We start from the raw sequence: 22,556 nt of genomic DNA on the forward strand, positions 1-22,556 counted from the left end.
CCCATAATCAGGAGACTGAGATCTGAGAACCATAGTTCAAAGCCAGCCTGGGCAAGCTTTAGCCACCAAAAATCTAGAAGTAGAGCTGTGACTCAAGTGGTGAGAGTACCAGCCTTAAACAAAAAGCTATGGGACAACACTCAGACCCTGAGTTCAAGCTCCAGAAGTTAGTGATTAGACTACTATTTTCAAAGGATAATATGACATCAATTAAAAAATAAACACAATGAAAGATACTACCAACCAAAGGCTTCTCCTCTGTCAAATTTGACATGTTATTTTTGAGTTTAACTTGTTTGAGATTCACCAAGGCATTTGAGGCCTTGAAACAAGATTTCACCATGATGCCCAAGTCACCCTTGAACTTCTGGGTTCAAGTGATCCTTCTGCCTCAGCCTCCCAAGTTGCTAGAATGATAGGCTTGTGCAACTGTGCCTAGCTTCATTGTATCTTCCTGAAGTAAAAAAAATGTACACCTATTATGAAATTTGGGGTTTTTTCAATTGTTAATCCATTAGATATGTCTATGAGGAGCTGTTCTTCCCCACTGTCCAATCTTATTTTCTCTCTGTAGCTTTAGATAATTTATATATATATATATATATATATATTAATCTACCTTCAAGTTTACTGAGTCATTTCTTTGTTCACTATGCATGCTATTGAAGTCATCCAGGGAATTTTAAAATTTTAAACAGTACCTTTTGACTTCTAGAGTGCTCACGTTGTCTGTTTTGTGTATTTATTCATTTCAAATCATTTTCATTGCTTCAAATATTTTCTCACCCATCTACTCAAGAAGTTAAAATCAGGGATACTGACTCTTGAAGGTAACCCAGACAAGCAGTTCACTGGCTGTAGCTCAACAGAAAGATCTAGGTGTGGTGGTGTGCACCTGTCATTCCAGCTTCTAAGGAAAGCATAAATAGGAGGATCACAATCCATGTTGTCCCAGGTATGAAAGGATATCCTGTCTCAAAAATAACTAAAGTAAAACACTGCAGACAGAGCCTCAGTGGTAGAGTTCCTGCCTAGCCATCCTTGAGTTTAAACCCTTGCACTACCAAAAACTTGTTTACTCTGATGAGGATCATTGCTATAGCAGATGCTCTCAAGCCTGATCATTTCAACATCTGGATCACTTTAGGCCTCGCATCTACTGTTGTTCTTATACTAGAGTCAGTTTTCTTGATTCTCCTTCAGTTCCTATGTAGAAACTAGGAAGTCTCCTCTCCAGCTTTTATCTTTGTAAGATTCTCTTTCCATTTCTGAGCAGTAGAACCTGGTTTTTGGCTTCGGAGGCTTCAGAGACGGGGATCCATCAGAGTTCAAGCTGACTGTTATTGTTCTTTGCCCTTGTATCATCTTGATGTTCTGGCTTAAGAGAGAAAAAGATGTGGGAAAGAAATGCAGGAATGTTCCATAAAAACACACATGTACACCATTCAGATTATAAGCTCTTTCCTTGGATTCCCTGGCCAAAAATAGAGAATACATGTCTGAGTTTTAGTTTTTTGTGATGTCAGTGTGTAGTTCTGAAATTGTAGTTCTGAAATTCTTTGGGGCAAAAGCCAGAATTAAAGCTATGTATGTGGTGGAGCACACTTGTAATCCTAGCTCCTCAGGAAGCAGAGCAGGATGGTCACAAGATTGAACAACCCAGGAAACTTTAGCAAAACCCTAACTCAACAACAATACAGATAACAGTGCTGCCAGTGTAGCTCTGGTGGTTAGTTTGCTTTCCTAGGAAGTGTGAGGCCCTTAATTTAAACCCCACTGTTACCCACAAAAACAAACAAAACCTGGGTAAGTATATATGTATATACAATATCGAGGTTTCCCTCCAAGCATATCCAATCCACAGGGACTCTTCCTAATCTTTCAACGACAAAGAAAGCATGTGTGAGTTTTGCTAGGGTCACAACATAAGGAGAAGAAAAAAGAGGAGAAATTAAAAACAAAATCAAAGGAAACCTTTTATACAGGTGTGTCTTTAAGTTTTGACTCCTTTCAGTAACACAGTGTTTACTGTTTTGTTGTTTAGGAGGGTGGGGGCTCGAACTCAGGGGGTGGGTGCTGTCTCTGAGCTTTTTCACTCAAGCCAAGTGCTCTACCACAGTACCACTTCTAGTTTTCTGATGGCTAATTGGAGATAAGAGTCTCATGGATTTTCCTGCCCAGGCTGGCTTTGAACTGAAATCCTTAGATCTCAGCCTGCCTGAGTAGCTAGGATTATAAACTGAGCCACTGGCACCCAGCTACTATTTAGTTTTCTTACTTGGTGGTTTTTACTTCTATATGTTTCCTGAGGATTTTTTTTTCCTTGTTAACTGTGAGATAAAGACAGGCCTTTAGGGACTGGCTTCACCTCAACCATTTGAGGCACCATGTTTGTTATGCACTAGCAGGATAGACACTAAATTTTCTACTCCCTTTCAGGAAATAGATTATCACTGGAGTCCGGGGCCAGGACCCTGGTAAAGGCTAAAGATCTCAGAGAGCCAAGGAAGCCCTGACAGAGGAGATGGAGGGGAGCAGCAATGACTAGAGTCTTTCTTCTTCTTGCTGAGTTGGAAACTGGCTCTACTTTTTCTCTTGGTAGGCTTCTATGGGGCTGTTTCCAGCCCTAATGTAGGAATGTATGAAATGAAGATTGGCCCCATCCTCTTCCAGGTGGCTTCTGGAGACATCTCCAAAGAAGATGCAGATGTAATAGTAAATTCAACCTCAAATACATTCAATCACAAAGCAGGTATTTCATTTGTATGCTTTGGACCTGTGCAATAATTATCAGGGTAGGTCCTATAAAGGAATGTTTCTATAACCAAACCAGGCTTGATTATTTTGGCTTATTTATAGTAATGGTTTTAAAAATATTTTGATAGTTTCTTTGAACTTATAAGTTATTGCATATAACTATATATATGTGTGTGTGTCACATACATATACATCTAAATATGTAAATATATGTGTTTGTATACACATACATATTTATATGCCTATATCATACCTCGATGACAATAAGACCATATTTCTTATGCAAATACACTGCAGTGATTTACTTTCATGATTGTTACCACCTTGATTTTCTCTTGTAGGTGTCTCCAAAGCCATTTTAGAAGGCGCAGGAAAACATGTTGAAATGGAATGTTCTTTACGTGGTAAGGCACCATGCTAGCATTTGGTCTTAAATTATAAAAGAAGACTGATATGGAAAGATCAAGGAAAGCTTTTGGGCTGAGAAGACAATGCATTTGTCTTTAAATTCTACATTTTATTAAAAAATTCCAATGACAAAGAATGAGAGATGGGAAATAATCTCACATCTAAAAAAGATAAATTTGGCCATAAAATTTCATCACAGAGAGCATTTTGAGAGCTTCTTATTCACAAAACCCTTCCTTGCCATGTGAGACATCTTGCTTTCTAAAGAGTAGTAGGCTCAATGTCTCATTTGGATTTTTTTGTCTGTGTTTCCCAGCCCAACAGAACCACAATGGATATATAATTACTGATGGTGGGTCATTGAAGTGCAAGAATATTATACACGTTGCTGGTGAAAACAATGTCAAGAGGTCCGTTTCCAGCGTGTTGCAAGAATGTGAAAACAGAAATTACTCATCCATTTGTCTCCCAGCCATTGGAACAGGTTTGTAGCCCCTGGATGTCCAGGATAAATCCTGAGGATGTCCCCTTTCCCATGGATTTGTACTGAGTCAGTGTGGCTGAGCCCCAGTGAGGACAGGAATTCACCCTTTTCTCAACCTCTGAAAGGATGAGCAAGGCCTTTAGGTGTTTCAAGTAAAATAAGAAGAAAAAGAGAACAGGCATGGTGATACAAGTGCCTATAGTCCCAGTGACTGGGAAGGCTGAGGCAGGAGGACCACTTGTACACAGGTTCAAGGATAAGCTTAAGCAACTACAAGACCCAGTTTCAATAGACATAATGGAAGAAATTGAAGAGAATGTTATTATATTAGACTAAGAATTAAAAGGGAAAGAAAAGGAAGGTAGGAGAAGAGAAAGAAGGGAGCGGAAAGAAAGGCCATCCCTCTGGCTCTTTTATCTATTTTTTTTTCTAATTTTCTCAATTCCCTATGTAACTTCCACATCATTCCCCCACTTGCTCCTCTCTTCTCTCCCTGTGAGGAACATTACTATACCCACCTCCACCTGGCCCTACTTGGCTAGCAGATGAACATGGCTTTCTTTTATTTTTAAAAAAAATTTGTCCTGCCTTGCCTCCTTGGTTCTATGGCCCTGCTTCTTCTCCCCTCCTACCCTTCTATATGTCCTGAGCAACCATGATCTCTTCCATAGTCTTCCGTTGGTGGTTTCCCCCATGAATTATTTCACAAGTTTTAGAAGGTACAGGTACATTCACTTCCACAAGTGGGTGCAATTCTTCCTCTGGAGCAGATAAGGCTTTCTAGTTCCCAACTCAATAGCCAGCTCTGCTTCTTGGCTTCAGACCTCTCTGGGTCTCTCAAGTCTCTAGAACTGAGTGGATCAGAAACTTAACTTTCCACCTTCTTTCCAACCCTTCCCCCTCCTTGCTAATTTTTTTAAATTAAATTTTATTGACAAGGTGATGTGCAGAGGGGTACAGTTACATAATGAGGTAGTGAGTACATTTCTTGTCATATTTGTTACACCCTCCCTCATTTTTCTTTCCCTTCCCTAGTTCAGGTAAGCATATATACAATATCCAGTGTACCAATGCCATATACAGTAACCATGTGGGGTACACCAAAGGAAATTCACCTAGAAAATTAAACTTAATGACAGCAATAAGCCCTCCTGTATCATTCTCTTGGAGTTCTTTTTGCTTATCCTCATCTTATATAATCATGTGTACATAGCTGTTGAGCTATTGTGATCCTCTGATAGGTCTATCCTAGACCTTTTTATGTTTGTTTAGTAGTTGTTTAGTTTTAGATATATAATGTATAGTCACTGACCCAAACATGTGGAAATACCATTTGAAAAGAAGTTGGTTATTTTGCAGACCTGGTCTCTACTGTTCTCCCCCGCACCAACAATCATATATCAAGGAGGCCATGTGCCTTTGTTCTCTGTGTTCTAGACTTGTCTCGCTAGACATTATTTGTTCAATATCTGACCATTTCCCTGCAAATACCATTATCTTATCATTTCTGATGACTAGTACCTCCTTGTTAATTTTAACTTTGTGAGTGCCTCAAACCATATGACGAGTATGTGACTCTTCACATAAAATTCTAGTGTTGGATTTATCACTGGTTAATGCCCTTCCATCTTTGGCCCAGGAGCTGGCTATGTGTAATGCTGAAGGATTTGTGCTTGGGTCCTGTAAGGACTACTCTTCTTCATCAGAGGTCTATGCAGTCTCTGTGTGAATGGGAGCCATGGGTTGGCCTGGTTCCAGTGAGAGGGGAACCGGCACTGAGCTCTCATTCTTCTACTTGGGAATTGAAGTTTGACTGTCTTAGACTGATATCCAGGCTTTTCAAAAACTTAATCTCAATAAAGTCAATCACATTTTTCACTTTCTGGACCTTTCAACCACCACCCGATACCTTGCTTTCTGTACTTCTATACCATTCGCCATAATGTTTCTACATAGAAATCCAAGTCTATTTTACCACTTTCCTATAACCTGAAGTGTATTTTATTGCTTTTAATTATTAATCATAAAATCCATTCCTAGCAGGTTAGCCAACATTTCATCTATCATCTAGCTATCTATTTATCTGTCTATCCATCTACCTGTCTTTTCTCTATTATTTCTCTACTTATACCTAGCTTTTCTGGTAACCCATCAATAGCTTCTCTCTCTTTTTCCATCTGTAGTTTTTTTCCCCCCTATTAAATCTAGTTCTGTATTTCTAACTCAGTGTACATTAGGCTAAGAAAACAGAAGCCAGGCTAGTCACTAGATGGAGTCAAAACAAGAAACAGAGAATTAAATTAGCTTTCATGTTGTATAAATAAGTCCCCTTTTTGGAGAATTCTTTGGTTGCTGCCAACTTATTCTCTGCCCACTGACCCAGTTGCACTGCTGGTCTGCACAAAAAAAAGATCAAGTCAGCAGGTTCTCCTTGCTTGTCCTCTTTAGCTGTTTTCACCATCATCTGAGCTAAAGATGACCCCATATTTGCTGATTTAAAGTTGATTTGCAACCATGATCAAGGCAGCCTTTATCATTAAAGGAAACCTTCTTCGGATTCTTACTAGAAACATGCCCAATGGGGGCAATTCCTGTAACCACTGTAAGTTCAATACAACCCCAAACTAACATTCACATACCTATCCCCTCCCCACACAACATGCTGTACTTTCTCTTGCTGTTCCCTGACTCTACCCCTTCTTTTATTACCCCTATGTTCATGAACTCATTCCTTGGTATGATTACAGATTTATGTGCTTAGGCCTAGGGAATGGAAAGATGTTAAGAAAGTCCACAGGGAGCACTTAGTATTGTGAGAGAGTCAGGCATGTAAAAGAACACTCTGCTTTTTGTAGATCTTATGAGGACACTACTGATCCAAGTAAAAAGGTTACTTGGCATTCTTTAACAGGAAGGGAGGAGCACAAAGAGCTGGGAGCAGCTGAATAGGGCAGAAGTAAATGCCACAAACTACCAGTTTCAGGGTTAGTGCTGAGATATCGGCTAGACATTATAGAACAAAAATCTCCATCTTGCATCTAGGTGTCATCCAGGTGATGGTTAGAAAAACTTACAGTTTATGATAGAATTGAGGGCAGATATTTATTCTGTGAGACTTGTAAATCACTAATTTATTCCTAAGCTAATTCCACTAGCTAATTTTTTTCTCTAGTCTTTTAAAAAAATTATTTTCTTTTCCAGGAAATGCCAGACAAGACCCAAATAAGGTTGCAGAAGCCATAATGGATGCCATTGAAGAATTTATCAGGCAAGGATCAAGCCGGTCTGTGAAAAAAGTTAAAGTTGTTATCTTTTACCCCCAAATATTGAATGTGTTTTATGTCAACATGAAGAAAAGAGAAGGGTTTCAGACTTCTCTCCAGCCATCTGGGCTGTCTGGAATTACATGTGAGTTGCTCATTTTTATGAAATGTATGTTATTAACATTGCTCTTGCATGAAAAAGCTATTTTTTTTTCTCTGTAGTCTTTTTGGGGGCTTTTCAAGGAAGTCTGCCAAGTAAGTTTTGTTTTTGTTATGTCAGAGAACATCCTGGAAAGAAATTCAAATGTATTGTAGGGTCAAAGTAATCCTCACATCTTAGCATGACGAAAAGTGTGGATATAGTTTACATCCCTAGGAAATTCTGATTTAACAAATTGAGGTCTTTCTTTTTCCTCCTTCTCCTCCCGTCTTCCTCCCCTTTCCCCCTCCCCCTCCCCCTCCCCCTCCCCCTCCCCCTCCCCTCCCCCTCCCCCTCCCCCTCCTCCTCCCCTTCCTCCTCCTCCTCCTCCTCCTCCCCCTCCTCCCCCTCCCCCTCCTCCCCCTCCTCCTCCTCCTCCTCCTCCTCCTCCTCCTCCTCCTCCTCCTCCTCCTCCTCCTCCTCCTCCTCCTCCTCCTCCTCCTCCTCCTCCTTCTCTTCTTCTTCTTCCTCCTCTTATGGGAGAAAATTGTTTTGAGAACTAAATCCAGGGCCTTTCAAAGGCTAGACAAGTGATCTGCCACTGAGTTACATCACTAGCCCTTTTTGTTTTTCTGGGGGTCTGTTTGGTTTTGTACTATTTTTTTTTTATTTTTTATTTTTTGGCCAGTCCTGGGCCTTGGACTCAGGGCCTGAGCACTGTCCCTGGCTTCTTCCCGCTCAAGGCTAGCACTCTGCCACTTGAGCCACAGCGCCGCTTCTGGCCGTTTTCTGTATATGTGGTGCTGGGGAATCGAACCTAGGGCCTCGTGTATCCGAGGCAGGCACTCTTGCCACTAGGCTATATCCCCAGCCCTGTACTATTTTTTTGTTAGCATCAATTAGTTATATAAGGAAGTTTCATTTTAACAGATTTATGTATGAAATGCATCTTGATCTTCCATCCAGTCACTCATATATCATTCTCCATCCTCCCCTCCACCTTATCAAACAAGATTCAGCTAGCCTCAACGATCTATTTTCATGTATGTGCATAAAGTATTTTGACTGTATTTGTTCTCCTTCCCCCTCTCCATTCACTGGCCTTCCTTAAACTAGAACATATACTCCAGACAGGACATGTTTTAACTTAATATTCATATTCATTAAAGTGCATGGTAATAACTCAAATGGGCTTTACCATGATACTTTACATGTGAATGTACCAAATACTGTACTTTAATCAGGTTGATTGAAGAGATCCAGTGTGTGGTGCATTCATGCGTGTGTGCATACATGCATGCATGTAGTATGTGGACTAGAGGAAAAATGATCACGTATACTCTGTTGGATTAGTTTTTAAAATAAGCATTCCAGTTGCTTTTGATGTGGGTTATCTATGGTCCCTACTTTAATGAAGATTTTCATGTGTGCATACCAGTCCTGAGGCTTAAGCACAGGGCTTAGGCTCTATCCCTGAGTATTTTTTGCTCAAGGATAGTGCTCTGCCACTTGAGCCACAGCTCCATTTCCAGCTTTTTTGGTGGTTAATTTTTGACAAGAGTCTCTTGGACTTTTTTTTGCCCAGGCTGGCTTTGAACCATGATCCTCAGAGCTCAGTTTCCTGAGTTGTTAGAATTACAGGCTTGAGCTACCAGTCTCTGGCATGAGCTGCTTAAAAATGGTATTTTCAAAGCATATTGAGAATGCTCAGAGAATCCTCCAACATCTGTCTTGCAGCTGAAATGCCTGTACACTGGAGTGACATGAAGCAGCAGAATTTGTGTGTGGTCCAGCTACAACCTAGTGATCCCGAATACAACACTGTGGCAAACAAGTTTAATGAAACCTGCTCAGACTCAGTCATAGAGAAGGTAAGGCTGCTGCTGGTATGGCATTTCCTGATGGTGAAAACAAGTGATATCATGGCACTCTATGACTACATGTATGACTACATTTTCATCCATTTTCCAGCATGCTTTTATTCAGTAAGCTTTGATATAATCACATCATAGATTCTACTCATGTTCTCATAATTTTGAGACATTGTGTTAGTTATTGCATTGCACTAAAACATGGTAATATGGCATTAGAATAGTAAAGATACACTATATGTATATATAGTGAACTAGACAAGAAAAGTTCAAAGGTAAGACATCAAAATGTAGTTTAATGACTAGCAAATACCACCAAGAGATATATAGAAGCATCTCAATTAAGATTGTGATCTCCTGTCCTTATGCACAAGCCGAAAGTACTTATGTCCTGATGTTCAATGGTCCTTTCCTTGTTTGCCTCAATTATTTTATCTTCCAAATTTAAATGTTATTCACATTTCTCTTTGAAATTATATTCTTCATTGGCTTTTATGGAAATACATTTTACCACCCCCACTCCTCATACTGGGGTTTGAATTCAGGGCCTTGTGCTTGTCAGGTTAGTGCTCTACTACTTGAGCCATGCCTCCAGCCTGGCTTTTAAAAATAGGTTCTTGTGGACTTTTCTTCCTAGGCTGGCCTTAAACTGAGATCCTCATGCTTTCTCACCCTCCAAAGTAGCTAAGCTTATGGCATGAGCCACAAATGCCAACTTTTCCCCCTCTCTTGCTATTTTTTTTCATCATCACTGGCATTTATTTCTCCCCCCCAAATGCCCAATTCTCATTTTATCCACTGGGCTTATATTTTGGTCTTTGACCTTGGTACCTACTCAGGTAATGTTTTTTATCTTTCTTGGTTTCAGCTATTATTTTGATGTTGATAGCTAAAATTAACATTACCAATTTGATCTTTTAATTGAGATTTTAGACCATGTTCCAAGAGGCCAAAAAAAAAATCCAATTTTCTTTGCCCTTCCTTCTCCATTTCTCTCCATATTTCTACTACTTTCTGAGTAAAGTTAGAAATCTTTGAATATCTTTCCTTTGTCAGTAACAACAAATCTGCCAATAAGTTCTGAATTTTATTTCTTGGCTATGTTTTTTTTTCTATTTATACTTCTACCACTCTGTTTAATCATTAAGTTGAGCACATAATAAGCCAAAAGACTAAAAATACCCTACAAAATATATACTAAACCTCTAAATAAAATAAATGAAGAAAATTGATGGGAAGTAGGGGAAACAGGATATGTAGAAGTATTACTAGTTCACAGAATAAATAACATAAAGTCTTAAGCACATTTGTCCTTGAGCTTCCTAGACAAAGAAATAAAACCTGACATAAGTCTCAGAATCATAATAAAAACAAAGTATTTTGATGAGGAGACTCATAGCTCTTCACACATCTGATTGGCTCCTGAGAGATTGCTCCTACTTATCAAGCTCTAGGGAATATCCTCGATCATTTTCACTATCTTCAAGCTTTTATCAGGTTATTTTTGTGACTACACTAGTACTGGGGCTTGAACTCAGGCCAGTGTCCCTTAGCTTTTTTCACCCAAGGCTAGTGTCCTACCACTTGAGCCATAGCTCTACTTCTAGCTTTTCAGTGGTTAGTTGGTGATAAGAGTTTCACAAACTTCCCTCCCTGGGCTGGCTTCAAACTACAATCCTCCTACAGATATCTGCCTCCTAGGTAACTAGGATTATAAAGCTTCTGGCGCCTGGCTTTATAGCAGTTTTGTTTTTTTTTTAAACAACCTTAATGGAAACAAGTTGAACAACACTGATGTGTGAGTGATTGAATTGAAGTGATTCTATGAGGAACCAAGACAATGGGATTGAAGCATACAGCTCTTTGATGATCTAGTTCTAAGATAACAAAGAGGAGTCATTTTGGACACCAACGGCAGACAGCTCAACCTGGCTGACTGCAGATTGAGATGAGATGCAAAGTTCAGGTTGAACAGAGGCAGAAGTCCAGGCAATACTCAGCAAACTCTGCAGTGGGTCCGGGAAGGACCGCCCATATCTGATGTCACATCCTGTACTTGACCTGCCCAGGCCAGGACTCTCACAACCAAGAATTGGGTTCTGAGTGTACTCATTGCCACCAAAGCAGTTTTTGCTTCCAGATCCTTTCATGGCTAAACATAAGAAAACCATGAGCTCATATTCGTGTTTTAAACAAATATTTAAGAGTATACTCTTTTTTCTTTTGGGCAGTCTAGGGGTTGAACTCAGGGTCTCACATTAGGTAGACACTCAACTTATTTTTTTGAGATAGGGTCTCTCTTTTTTGGAGAAATACTTTATTGTTATTATAAAGGTGAGATGCAGAGGAGTTACATAAGTCAAGGAAAGATTATGCTTCTTTTTGGACAATGTTCTCTCCCCTTCCCTTGGTCTCTGCCAGTTTTCCCTCCTGTCACCACCCATAGGGTCTCTGTTAATGCCTGAGTAGTTCTGGACCACAAACCTTTATTTGATCTACTCCCAACCCGACTCCTCCGAGAGCTGGGATGACAAGGTTGAACCTCTATACCCAGTTATTGGTGGAGATCTAGTCTCACAAACATTTTTCCTAGGCTGGCCATAAACCATAATCCTCCCAACCTGTCTCTCAAATAGTTAGGATTGCAAGTTTTCTCTATTGCACCTGACCAATATTTTTCTTAATGTCTTCAAGCAGATGAGTTTATGTGTGTATGCACAAAGGTGCATGTGTGTCTTTTTTATATAACTGTTTTCCTAGCAATAGTAATTTACTTGTTTTTTCCTATACTATACATAAAATTCTTTAAAAATTATGACCCCCAATTATTATTTTTTAAATTTATTATCTTTTATTTATCTTTATCATTTATAATCTTTAAGTAGTTGTATAAAAAAAGCTGCCTTTCACTAAAAGCGTTTATGAGTACAGTGCATCTCAGTCACCCCTTTAAACATTCCCACCCACTCCTTCCCTTACTTAACTTCACCTTATGTATTGAACTTTTTGTCATTTAACAAAGCAGTTCATGTATACAATGCATCTTGGTCTGTGTATGACATTCAATTGTTATTAGCAATAGTAAGCCAACATTTGCCCCAATGTCAAATGTTTATAAAAAGCTAGATCTAAAAATATTTCTGAATGAGGGATTTCTTGTCTGGCCTTGAAGTTGCTATTGAGTGAAATGTGTGTTTATGAAAGACAGCGATCCCATTTTGTTTGATGTATCTTGGCAGGTGTTCTAAGTACTAGCAGAATGATTTTTTTTTTATTGATTTGTAGATTGAAAGGATCCAGAATAGGGATCTCTGGAATATCTACCAGGCAAAGAAAACTGCCATGGATGCTAAAAATGGCCACAAACAGAATGAGAAGCAGCTCTTCCATGGGACAGAAGCTGACTCTGTGCCACATGTCAATACGAATGGCTTTAACCGCAGTTATGCTGGGAAGAATGGTAAGGAAGTGAGGAAATCTGGCTGCTATGGTGGGATGTCACCATACTATTTGGGGAACCGTGGGGGTTCACTGTGTCTACCCACATTTGGTGGCCAGGTTGAGTCCAAGTTTCAGGGTAGGACTCATTGTATTTTCCCCTAAAAGGCCTGACTGTAAATGAAACCTTCATAGCCAGGCACTGGTGGCTCATGACTGTAATCCTACCTACTCAGGAGGCTGAGATCTGAGGATCTCAGTTCAAAGCCAGCCAAGGCAGGAAAGTCCATGAGACACTTACCCCCAATTAACCACCAGAAAACCAGAAGTGGTGCTGTAACTCAAGTGGTAGAGCTCTGTTGAGGACTCAGTTTTGGCCTTGGTGGGGGAAGGGCGCCAAGAGCAAGACGCTGCCCTTCCCCCAGCCCTGGGACAGTGTGGGAGGGAGCCCCTCCCACCTTCCGGCCTCAACCGGAAAAGAAGCCCCGCGCCCCTGGGGGGCGAACACATGCCCGTGCCTCCATGATAGGGTTGTCCAGCCCACAAAGGAAGTTTCATGACATCACTTGATGGCAGCCCGGCTTAGCCAATGGCCCAAGTCCTTCCCTTTCCCACCATTACCGCTATATAAACCCCCCTCCCAATTAAATCCTTTGAGACCCATTCAACCATCACAGTGTCTCCCTGATGCCTTCTTCTGCCTCCGCTCCTGACATGTGAGGGGATGGGGGGAGGGGAGGCTTCAGCAACCTTTCCTCAACTTAGTGTATTTCCATAAGAGTACGCCTTGGCCTTCTGCCGGTGGAAGGCAAGGCCGAGTGCTCTTTCATAGATTTTGGGGGTTCAAGCATTTTCCCCGGGAGATCGGGGAGAAAGGGATCCGTCAGATCCTGACGGAGCTCTAGCCTTGAGCTGAAGAACTCAGGAACAGCACCCAGGCCCAGAGTTCAAGCCCCACAACTGACAAAAAAAAAAAAAATCCCTCACAAAATATTTAACTGAACAGTGTTTTGGGGTTTTTTTTTTGCCAGTTCTGTGGCTTGAACTCAGAGCCTTGTGTTCTCACTCTACTTGTTTATGATGCTGGTGCTCTACCACTTGAGCCATGCCTTCAGTCCACCTTTTTGACAATTCCTTTTGAAATAGTCTCGTGAACTTTCCTCCCTCCGCTGACTTCAAACTATGACCCTCTAATCTCAGCCTTCTGAGTAGCTAGTGTTACAGACACAATGCCATTGGCATAACCAGTACACAGCTTGAACATTTTTATATTATTTGACAATATGTCAAGTTAAACACTACATTGAATTTCTTTGAAATGTGTTATTTTTCTCTTCATAGCTGTGTTCTATGGAAAGGGAACCTATTTTGCTGTCAATGCCAATTATTCTGCCCGTGACACATACTCCAGGCCAGATGCAAACGGGAAAAAGCACATGTACTATGTTCGCGTCCTCACTGGAGACTATACATGTGGAAATCCGTCATACATTGTGCCTCCTGCAAAGAACCCTCAAAGTCCTACTGACCTGTACGACAGTGTTGTGGATGATGTTGGCAATCCAAGTGTATTTGTGGTATTTTATGACTACCAGGCCTACCCAGAGTATCTTATTACTTTTAGACAATAACATTTTATATTTGTTCCTGAAAAAAAAATCTTCCTTAGTCATTTACTAAAAATGCATTCAGCAATTATTCACTGATACATATCTAGAGAAATTTTAGCTTTTGTTTCTCTCAACTGATTTTTCTAAGATAAAAATGTACTTTATGTCACTGAAACCAGAATCACTTCATTTTCTATTTTTAATGGAAATTATCCTATCTGAGGACAAATAACTTTGAGAATTTAAACCAAAAAATATAGATAAGAAATCTAGGGGTGGAGGGGGGGAAGGGAAGAACAGGTTGGGGCGGGGCCCAGTGACTCACCCCTATAATCCCAGCTACTTGGCAAGGGTGAGGGAGAAGATTAATAGTCAAGATCAGCCTGGTGGAAAGAAAAATTGCAAGATTCTATCTCAACAAACAAGTTAGACATTATAATAAACACACAGCTTCACAGGAAGAATATGAAGCAGGATCATGGTCCAAAGCCTGCCCAGACAAAAATTTCCAGAGATATGAGAAAAATTCTAAAGCTAAAGGGTGGGAGACGTGGCTCACAGTATAGGATATTAGCCTAGCAAGTACAAGGCAGTTAAAATCTGTAGTATCAAGGAACAGATACATATTTTCAGGAAAGAAAGAATAGTAGTCTTATAGATTTACAGAAGGCATGGCTATGAGATTCCAGTTACCCTCGTGAAAGAATAACATGGAATCATGCCAAGGGGTATGTAGAGCCCAATATTATTAAGTGGGCAGACTACGATCTTCCTCGGAGTTGAGGACAGTGTCTCATTCACACGTTTTATCCTTGGTTAAGGTCTGAGCCTGTTGGACTATGGGTGTTTCATAAATATTTGAGAAAGCGAATAAGGGTATATAGAACCTAGTCAGACTCCTTCCCAAAGTAGGAAGGATCCCTTCCATGCCCTTGACTTCCTGTCTCATTGCCTTGGTTCCCTCCTCAGTAGCCTATGACATGTGGGTTGGACTGCTCCTTCGGGGTTCTACAACTGCAGGGCACTTTCTTCATGCACAAAGTGGGTAACAGAATTCAGCCTGCGTTTCTAGTGAGCTGTGTAGCACAGAAGGCCTTTCTCAGATTGCCTGGAAGTCCTTTCCACTGTTGAACCAAGTCTGTTCTCAGACATCCACTTACTGGTCTTCACCCTGCCTGATGAAAAATCACAGGAAGATATCAGCTTCATCTTCAACAGGAGCCTTTCTACTGTGTTGAGATGAATAAAGTCTAAGGTTGTTAAACTGCCTAATTTGATCATTTTAAATCCTTGTGTATAACTAAGCCAGAGAAATTAAACAGCTGTAGCATTGCTATTGCTTCATATGTTTTGACGATAAAGTTGTCCTTTTCCTTAGTTTCCCCAATTTTAGATACAAGCACTATTAATTAAGCACTTGGAAAGTGCAGGTAGTGTAAGATGTGCTTTCAGCTGTGATTTTGTTCCCATGAGAAACCTTATGACATAAGAAGTGCATCCAGAGTGCAGGAAGCTGCCTGAGGTCACTGAGGCAGGACTCCTCAGAGCCAGCTTGCTTCTGGAATCTCTTGATACTGTGTGAAACATCTCTGCTGTATCTCCGTGGCTTTTTGTCTCTGGCTTTGATTTCCATGGCATCTCTTCATGGGGACATCTATAGGCCAAGAAGCTGGAGCTAATGCTGGGCAAGTACAGATGGCATAGTTGATCACTAGGGGTCACTTGGGAAATGAAGGCTCTTTTGCTGACTGTAAGAGAAACAGAGATGACAGGAAAATGTGTTTGCCCAGAGTTAGGGATCGTTCACAGTTCTTCCATATACATTCAAGAAAACACAATTTTATTTTATGTTATATTTATTTAGTTTTTCTGGTCCTGGGGCTTGAACTCGGGACCTGAGCACTGTTCCTGAGCCTCTTTGTGCCAAGGCTAGTGCTCTACCCCTTGGCTTTTTCTGAGTAGTTTATTGGAGATAACAGTGTCACAGACTTTCTTAACAGGGCTGGCTTTGAACTGATCCTCAGATCTCAGCCCCTGAGTAGCTAGGATTACAGATTATTTTAGGGAAGTTCTAGCTTAATATTAAGCCCAAATAGATTCTTCTCCAGTTTTCTTCCTTGTAGTGTTGTAGGACAGATATTTTGCAGCAGACCTTCAAGTGTTAAAGGACACCTACTATGTCTTATCCTGTACCATACCCTACCCATAGCTCTAGTTCTCCAAATTAACTACATTCAGTTCCTTTTATAATTCTTTGTGTGGCATGGTTCTGAGTCCTTTCATAGCCTCAGTTTCTCTTTATTAAAGATATCTACTTTTCACAATGCCTTTGGAACTGTGACACCTAAAACTAAACACAATGTCCTAAAGTAATGCTTGTTTGACCAGTTTTTATCTTCTGTTATGTTTATAATTTTATAGTTTTCAGGTTTATTATTATCTTCTAATGAGGTGACTTTGTTTTTTTTTGTTTTTTGTTTTTTGTTTTTTTTGGCCAGTCCTGGGCCTTGGACTCAGGGCCTGAGCACTGTCCCTGGCTTCTTCCCGCTCAAGGCTAGCATAGCACTCTGCCACTTGAGCCACAGCGCCGCTTCTGGCCGTTTTCTGTATATGTGGTGCTGGGGGGATATAGCCTAGTGGCAAGAGTGCCTGCCTCGGATACACGAGGCCCTAGGTTCGATTCCCCAGCACCACATATACAGAAAAAACGGCCTGAAGCGGCGCTGTGGCTCACGTGGCAGAGTGCTAGCCTTGAGCGGGAAGAAGCCAGGGACAGTGCTCAGGCCCTGAGTCCAAGGCCCAGGACTGGACAAAAAAAAAAAAAATTCTAAAAAAAAAAAAAAAAAAAGAAGATAGAAATATCCCAAACTACTCTTTCCCTATGTCCCCTATGACTAACATTTTCCATCTATGTGGTATTGATATGAATTATGAGCCAATACTTATGCGTCTTATTAACTAAAATCATAGTTTATATTGTAGTGTATGTATTGCACTGTATATCGCTCAATGCACTTAAAACAAATGCATAATGTAACTTATACCTTATAGTAATATCATATTGAATAGGCTTACTACCTAAAAATGTCCTTGTTCCCCCTATTTGACAGAGTATAAAGTGAAGATAAAATTTCTTTCTTTTTTGCCAGTCCTGGGGCTTGGACTCAGCACTGTCCCTGACTTCTTTTTGCTCAAGGCTAGCACTCTGCCTCTTGAGCCACAGCGCCACTTCTGGCTGTTTTCTGTATATGTGGTGCCAGGGAATCGAACCCAGGGCTTCATGTATACGAGTCAAGCACTCTTGCCATGAGACCATATTCCCAGCTCAAGATGAAATTTCTTAAAAATGAAAAAAATCACTCACAAGTCCATTCTCCCTCCTTCAGGAGTTTTCTACTTGTTCAGGGAGGGGATAATAAAATATCCCTTGGCTATTATAAGCAAAGAAAATGTATATCCCTTAAAACAGATTAAGCATGGCAAATAGCTTTTGTTTCGTGAACTACTTCTTACCAAAGGATAGGTTTTGTGTGGTCCTATGAAGATTCTCAGGTTGTATCTGGGTTTGTTCTACTAATACCTACTAGTAATGTCTGTTATAGTTGCAGGGGAGGTAACATAGACCATGTTTCCATTTCTTCACACTTGTGAAGACTATCATCAGGTAGTTCAACTCATACAGGGAGGAGACCAGATTCAAGTGCTGTCTCCTCTACTAAGTAGTAGTTCACTTTTAAGCAAGTGACATCCTCCCTTCTGGAGGAGAGTTCAGTTTTCAGAAGGATGAAGTTTCTATGCTGGATGACTCAGGGCAAGTTTTTAAATCCTTGAATCCTATGATTAACAAGTAATGAAAATGCAAATGTTTTGTGATAGAGCACTCAGAGAGGTGCCTTCATTTGGGTCCTCCCGTAAGACCTTCAGACACAATTCAAGTGCAAGTACTTCAAATAGAGAAGTTAAAAGACTTGGGCTGGGCATGTGGCTAGGTGGTAGAGTGTTTGCCTAGCATGCATGAAGCCCTGGGTTTGATTCCTCAGTACCACACAAACAGGGAAAGCCAGATGTGGTACTTTGGATTAAGTGGTAGAGTGCTAGCCTTGAGCAAAAGCAGCTCAGGGACAGTGCTCAGGCCCTAAGTTCAAGCCCCAGGATTGGCAAAAAAAAATAAAAAGCATGTCACCAATAGCATGTCACCAATAGTTGCCACTTAATCTCATTTAGATGAGTCATCATGAATGTTTCTGGAAAAGCAGGGAGTTTTATGCCAATTCCTGTCAGTCACTGAGTGAGGCCTTGGGGGATGAGAGCCAAGTGGACTTTAGCGTTATAGAAAGTCTCCAGGTAAGTTATAAATATGGAAACATGTCTACAAATAGTAAGAGCCAGACAATATGGTCATGAGCTTGATATGCCAGGATTCCTGGGCAAATAAGGAAACAGCTCACAGAAAATTGAAGTATTAAATTTACTGGATGTTAGACATAGTGATCATAAGTAGGGTATCTGTGTTTAAATCTTAGAGGTGAATTATGAATCACGTTGGAAGAATCTGTAAGATCTACTTGGACAGTTCAATTTGAACACAGTATGAAAAGTCTTCATTTAAGCATTGCCAAGTCACACTGTACTGTTTTTCTTCATAACCACTTACTTGGGCTTCTTTGTACAAAGTTAGCCCAATGCTCCAAAAAGAGCTAAATAGCATCAGATAGGAGAAAGCAGAGGAAGCTGCTCTACTTAAGAGGCAAAGCTATACTTCAGGCAGTGGCTGTAGCCTAGAATAACGAAGCAGGACTTTCTTGACAGTTCAAACTCTAGTACTGCCAAAAAAAATTGGAACTACTAAAATTTTACTCCTGTAGTTTAATACGTTTTTAAGACTCTCTACTTTTTAAAATTTTTACTCTAGCTTTTCCATATATTATACTCACTCAGAAATGAAACTCAACCCCTTCCTCTAGATTTTCTCTGCAATAATCACACCCACTGATATCATACTTTTGAGCATGTTCTCCTTACATATGTCTGCTTATAACACATGCATATGTATGCTTACACTAAGGTAGTTTTATGTAGTATAAAGCACTGGATTTTAAATGAAAGCGGTAAGATAATCCATAGAGATAGATCTTTTAAGTAGATTTCTAGATTGTTAAATGTTATAGAACTTACATACAGAATTTAGTTCATGAAATAACCATTCAACACACTGACTATTCAACAGGCAGTCATAAGGAACACTCGACCTCATGGAAACATGGTGAAGCTGGAAAGGCCTCAGGAGGCTGTCTGGGGAGGGAGAGCATGTTGCACATTGGAGGCCTACAGCACTGGAGGCTCCCAACAAGGGTAGAGCTGGGAGACATCTACCTCTTCCTCCTCCTCCTTTGTCTTCTTCCAAGCATTCTGATCCAAAAAGACAGTGTCTTAAGTGGCTCTGGCAATTATGTGCTCCAGAACTTTTAGAGTTCTAAGTGAGGAAGAAATGTTTATTTCTCCATACCACAGAGTATGTCGCTTGAAATATGATCAAATTTATTCCAATAAAGACACAACTGACTTTAAGTAGAAAAGAGTCCATTTGCCACCACAGTCTTCAGTTTCATGGTAAAATTAATTCATTGTAATTTGGTGAAAATCGTTGTATATAAATTATTAACAAATTACATACAAATTGTTTAACTGTAGAAACATGATAACCTGATGCTTCAAGAATAGACTTTTTGAAAAGTATAGAGCTAGCCATAGTTGGGTGAACATCTGGACTCTTGCCAGATTTCAGTTCCTTACTAGAAGGAATTCATGCCCAGGTTGTACCCAGGACAAGTTCTTTATTCTCTTAGATCACAAAACCATCACCTGTGTGTTATACGATTCTAGGACTTCTTATGATTGATCTAGAAGTTTTCTTACCATGGCTGAAGTGGGAGAATGGAAAGGATAGATAACTATGATGCACTTTACACTAATTATACCTCTACACCCAGTAAAGATTGTGAAAAATAAAAAAAAATCAGGAAACACATGAGACAAAACATTGGAGTTCTACAAGTAGACTAGGAAACCATATTTGGAAGACAAATTTAGCATTTGGTTATTCTGATTTCATGAGATTATGTATAAACTAGAAGTATTTTGCCACAATTTTAAGTCTATGGTTTATACTTTTATTGCTTTTTTAACCTCTTTGAGAAATTAGTCTAACATATAAATTATTCTTCTTGGACAAAAGAATATACACAGGTTTATTTCTCTGGAGACTGGGTGCCTGGCCTCAAGTCTTCGTCCAGTCTTGGTCCACTGACCTTACATCTCAATGTTTGGCTTAGTCTGTGAAATGAAGAAATATTTTTCTCATTAGCTTGTTTTAAGGAAATGAGAGGATTAAAGAAAAAAGAGCACCTTGAACATCAAACTAAAATATTCAACAATGTATCTCTTGAGGCACGGAAGTCTAATTATAAAAAATGGAGCCTGTTAGTGTCTGCATGAGAGAAACCAGCAGATGGAAGGAGGCTGGGCCTCTCCTAGCTTTCTCCAGTGTCAGCTGTTTCATTTCTCAGCAAGCTAAGTCTGACTTCCAGTAATTCATGTGCTGTGTGTTTGTTTCTCTTCTCTTTTCTTCAGCTGGCTGATCTCCAGGACATTTCATAATTACCTCAGGTGATTAAGTCCAAAGTAACAGTCCATGTCCTTTAGAAAAAGATTGGGAAACTAGTCTCTAGTGTTCTAAAAGAGTAGGAACAGAGGTACTATGCTTCTGTTTCCTTGATAACCATTGGAACAAATTGCAGCTTTTCAAGGATCTACCACTCTGAGTGAGGAAGGTGCCCTAGGTCTTAGTCTCAGACCCAGTGAGGACAATGATGAGTCTTTTGAAGGCAGAGAAAGTGATGTGAATCCAAGAGGCAGCCATAGACTCATCTCAAGCCTCTTTCATCCACCTCTCTCCATTTTATGTTTGATGCCTTTGTTGGTCTGCTTTTTGGATTCTATAATAAATACCTGAGATAAATCAACTTATAAAGATAAAAGATGTATTTTTCTCAGAGTTTTGGAGGTTCAAGTCCATAATTAATTGGCTCTGGGGATTGGGCCTGTGGTAAGGCAGCATATCAGGCCAATATGTATGGAGAAACAAAACTGTTCAGTCTTCTGGCCACCCAGGACTTGTACCAATGACAAGAAAGTCACCAGCACTCAGTCAATCAGGCTAGGAGTCTTTATTTAGCTGTGCACAGCGTCTGCTCTTCACCGTCGGGATGGTAAAGAAGAGCAATGAGCCACTGCAGGGCTGGGTTTTTAAAGATAGGAGCTATGCATTCTGCAGCAGATAGCACAGACACAGGGGCTCAACGCAGGGGGTAGAGCAAGTCACAAATGGGTTAAGTAAGCCGTTTACAGAAGCAGAATTTTGTGGTCAAGCTGACCTAATATCAACTTTATCTTAACAATTGTTACCAGTTTCCCTAATAACAGCTAAGCAAACATGAGCAGTATAAACCAATCCAGTACTCACTAAGTCGCCATGGTATTTCTGTAACTACTACTATGGTTATTTCTATAATCTATTGCTATGATCATTTTTACAATCCATTACTATGGTTGCTACCTAGACACAGACAGGAACAAGGGTTACATACATTTTTTAAATGTCAGACTACAAGGAACTAGTCTCACGGGTGGGGGTGCAGCCCTCTAGCATGGAGTCACCAAAATGGAGTTACAGAAGCTGAGAGTAAACTCTAAGACAGTGAAATTTTACAAGCCCTATTGTTTCTAGGAGCTAGGGAGGGCTACACTTTTCCTTGGTTTTCACAACTGTTTGTCCCCAGTTTTAGGAAGTGAAAAAGAGACAGAGGAAGAGATTTGGTTTCCACAATCCCCTTTGAGGGCTCATCTTCAATGACCCAAGGACAACTCAAGTACTACCTTGTAATGGTTTCACAACCTCCTAAGGAGCACCAAGCCAGGGACTAAGCTTCCACTACCTGAGTACTGAGGGAAGTAGAAGTGATTGAAAGAGAGTTTATTGGGGTATGCTCCCCGGCCCCCCTCTAGTTGGGATCAGAGAGGTCACGCCTGGGCCTGGCTCAGGCAGGGTTTATATGGCAGGGACAAAAGATGGTTGGGTCAGCATTGGTAGTTAGCACATGGCTTGCTTGTTCTGCAAGTCTGGGTGGTTCCAGTTGGTCTCTGGCTCGTGCTTCTAGGCTAATGAAGATGGCTTTTCCCAATAGAAAGCTGGTTTATTCCAAGGGCCTATAAGCCCTTCAGTGGCCTGACATCTGGTGGTTTATTCTTGGCACCTGTGAGCCCTCCAGCGACCTGACACTTAGTGGGAGTGGGGAGTGAGAAATGATGCTTGTTATAGAAAAGTCCAGCAGCATGGGCTCTGGACGTGTCTTGTTAGGTGGATAGTGGACGTGGGCCTGTTTCTTTCTTGATGTGCTAACATTAGTCTGCAGAGTTGTTTTCTTTACTATCGTGAATGTTCTTCCCCTCAGAGCTATGAAGACATTACTGAATTCTTCATATGGGGGGGGATGGGGGGAAAAGCAAGACAAAATTGTCAACTTGATC

General features: G+C 40.5%; 2 protein-coding genes across 2 annotated transcripts in view; one reads left to right on the forward strand and one right to left on the reverse strand.

Annotated features, from left to right (window-relative positions):
- Parp15 (poly(ADP-ribose) polymerase family member 15) overlaps nucleotides 1-13,991 on the forward strand; it is a 30,440-nt gene extending 16,449 nt beyond the window's left edge. The window contains exons 7-13 of the mRNA XM_048346388.1: nucleotides 2,603-2,752; nucleotides 3,099-3,161; nucleotides 3,482-3,649; nucleotides 6,851-7,057; nucleotides 8,789-8,922; nucleotides 12,208-12,382; nucleotides 13,702-13,991. Of these exons, the coding sequence (XP_048202345.1) occupies nucleotides 2,603-2,752; nucleotides 3,099-3,161; nucleotides 3,482-3,649; nucleotides 6,851-7,057; nucleotides 8,789-8,922; nucleotides 12,208-12,382; nucleotides 13,702-13,991 (1,187 nt within the window). The remainder of the gene's footprint in view (nucleotides 1-2,602; nucleotides 2,753-3,098; nucleotides 3,162-3,481; nucleotides 3,650-6,850; nucleotides 7,058-8,788; nucleotides 8,923-12,207; nucleotides 12,383-13,701) is intronic.
- The window catches only part of Kpna1 (karyopherin subunit alpha 1), a 596,817-nt gene that overhangs the window by 120,796 nt on the left and 453,465 nt on the right, over nucleotides 1-22,556 (reverse strand). The gene's annotated exons all lie outside the window — the stretch shown is intronic.

Source organism: Perognathus longimembris, chromosome 5 (assembly GCF_023159225.1).
Source record: "Perognathus longimembris pacificus isolate PPM17 chromosome 5, ASM2315922v1, whole genome shotgun sequence".
Lineage (NCBI taxonomy): Eukaryota > Metazoa > Chordata > Mammalia > Rodentia > Heteromyidae > Perognathus > Perognathus longimembris.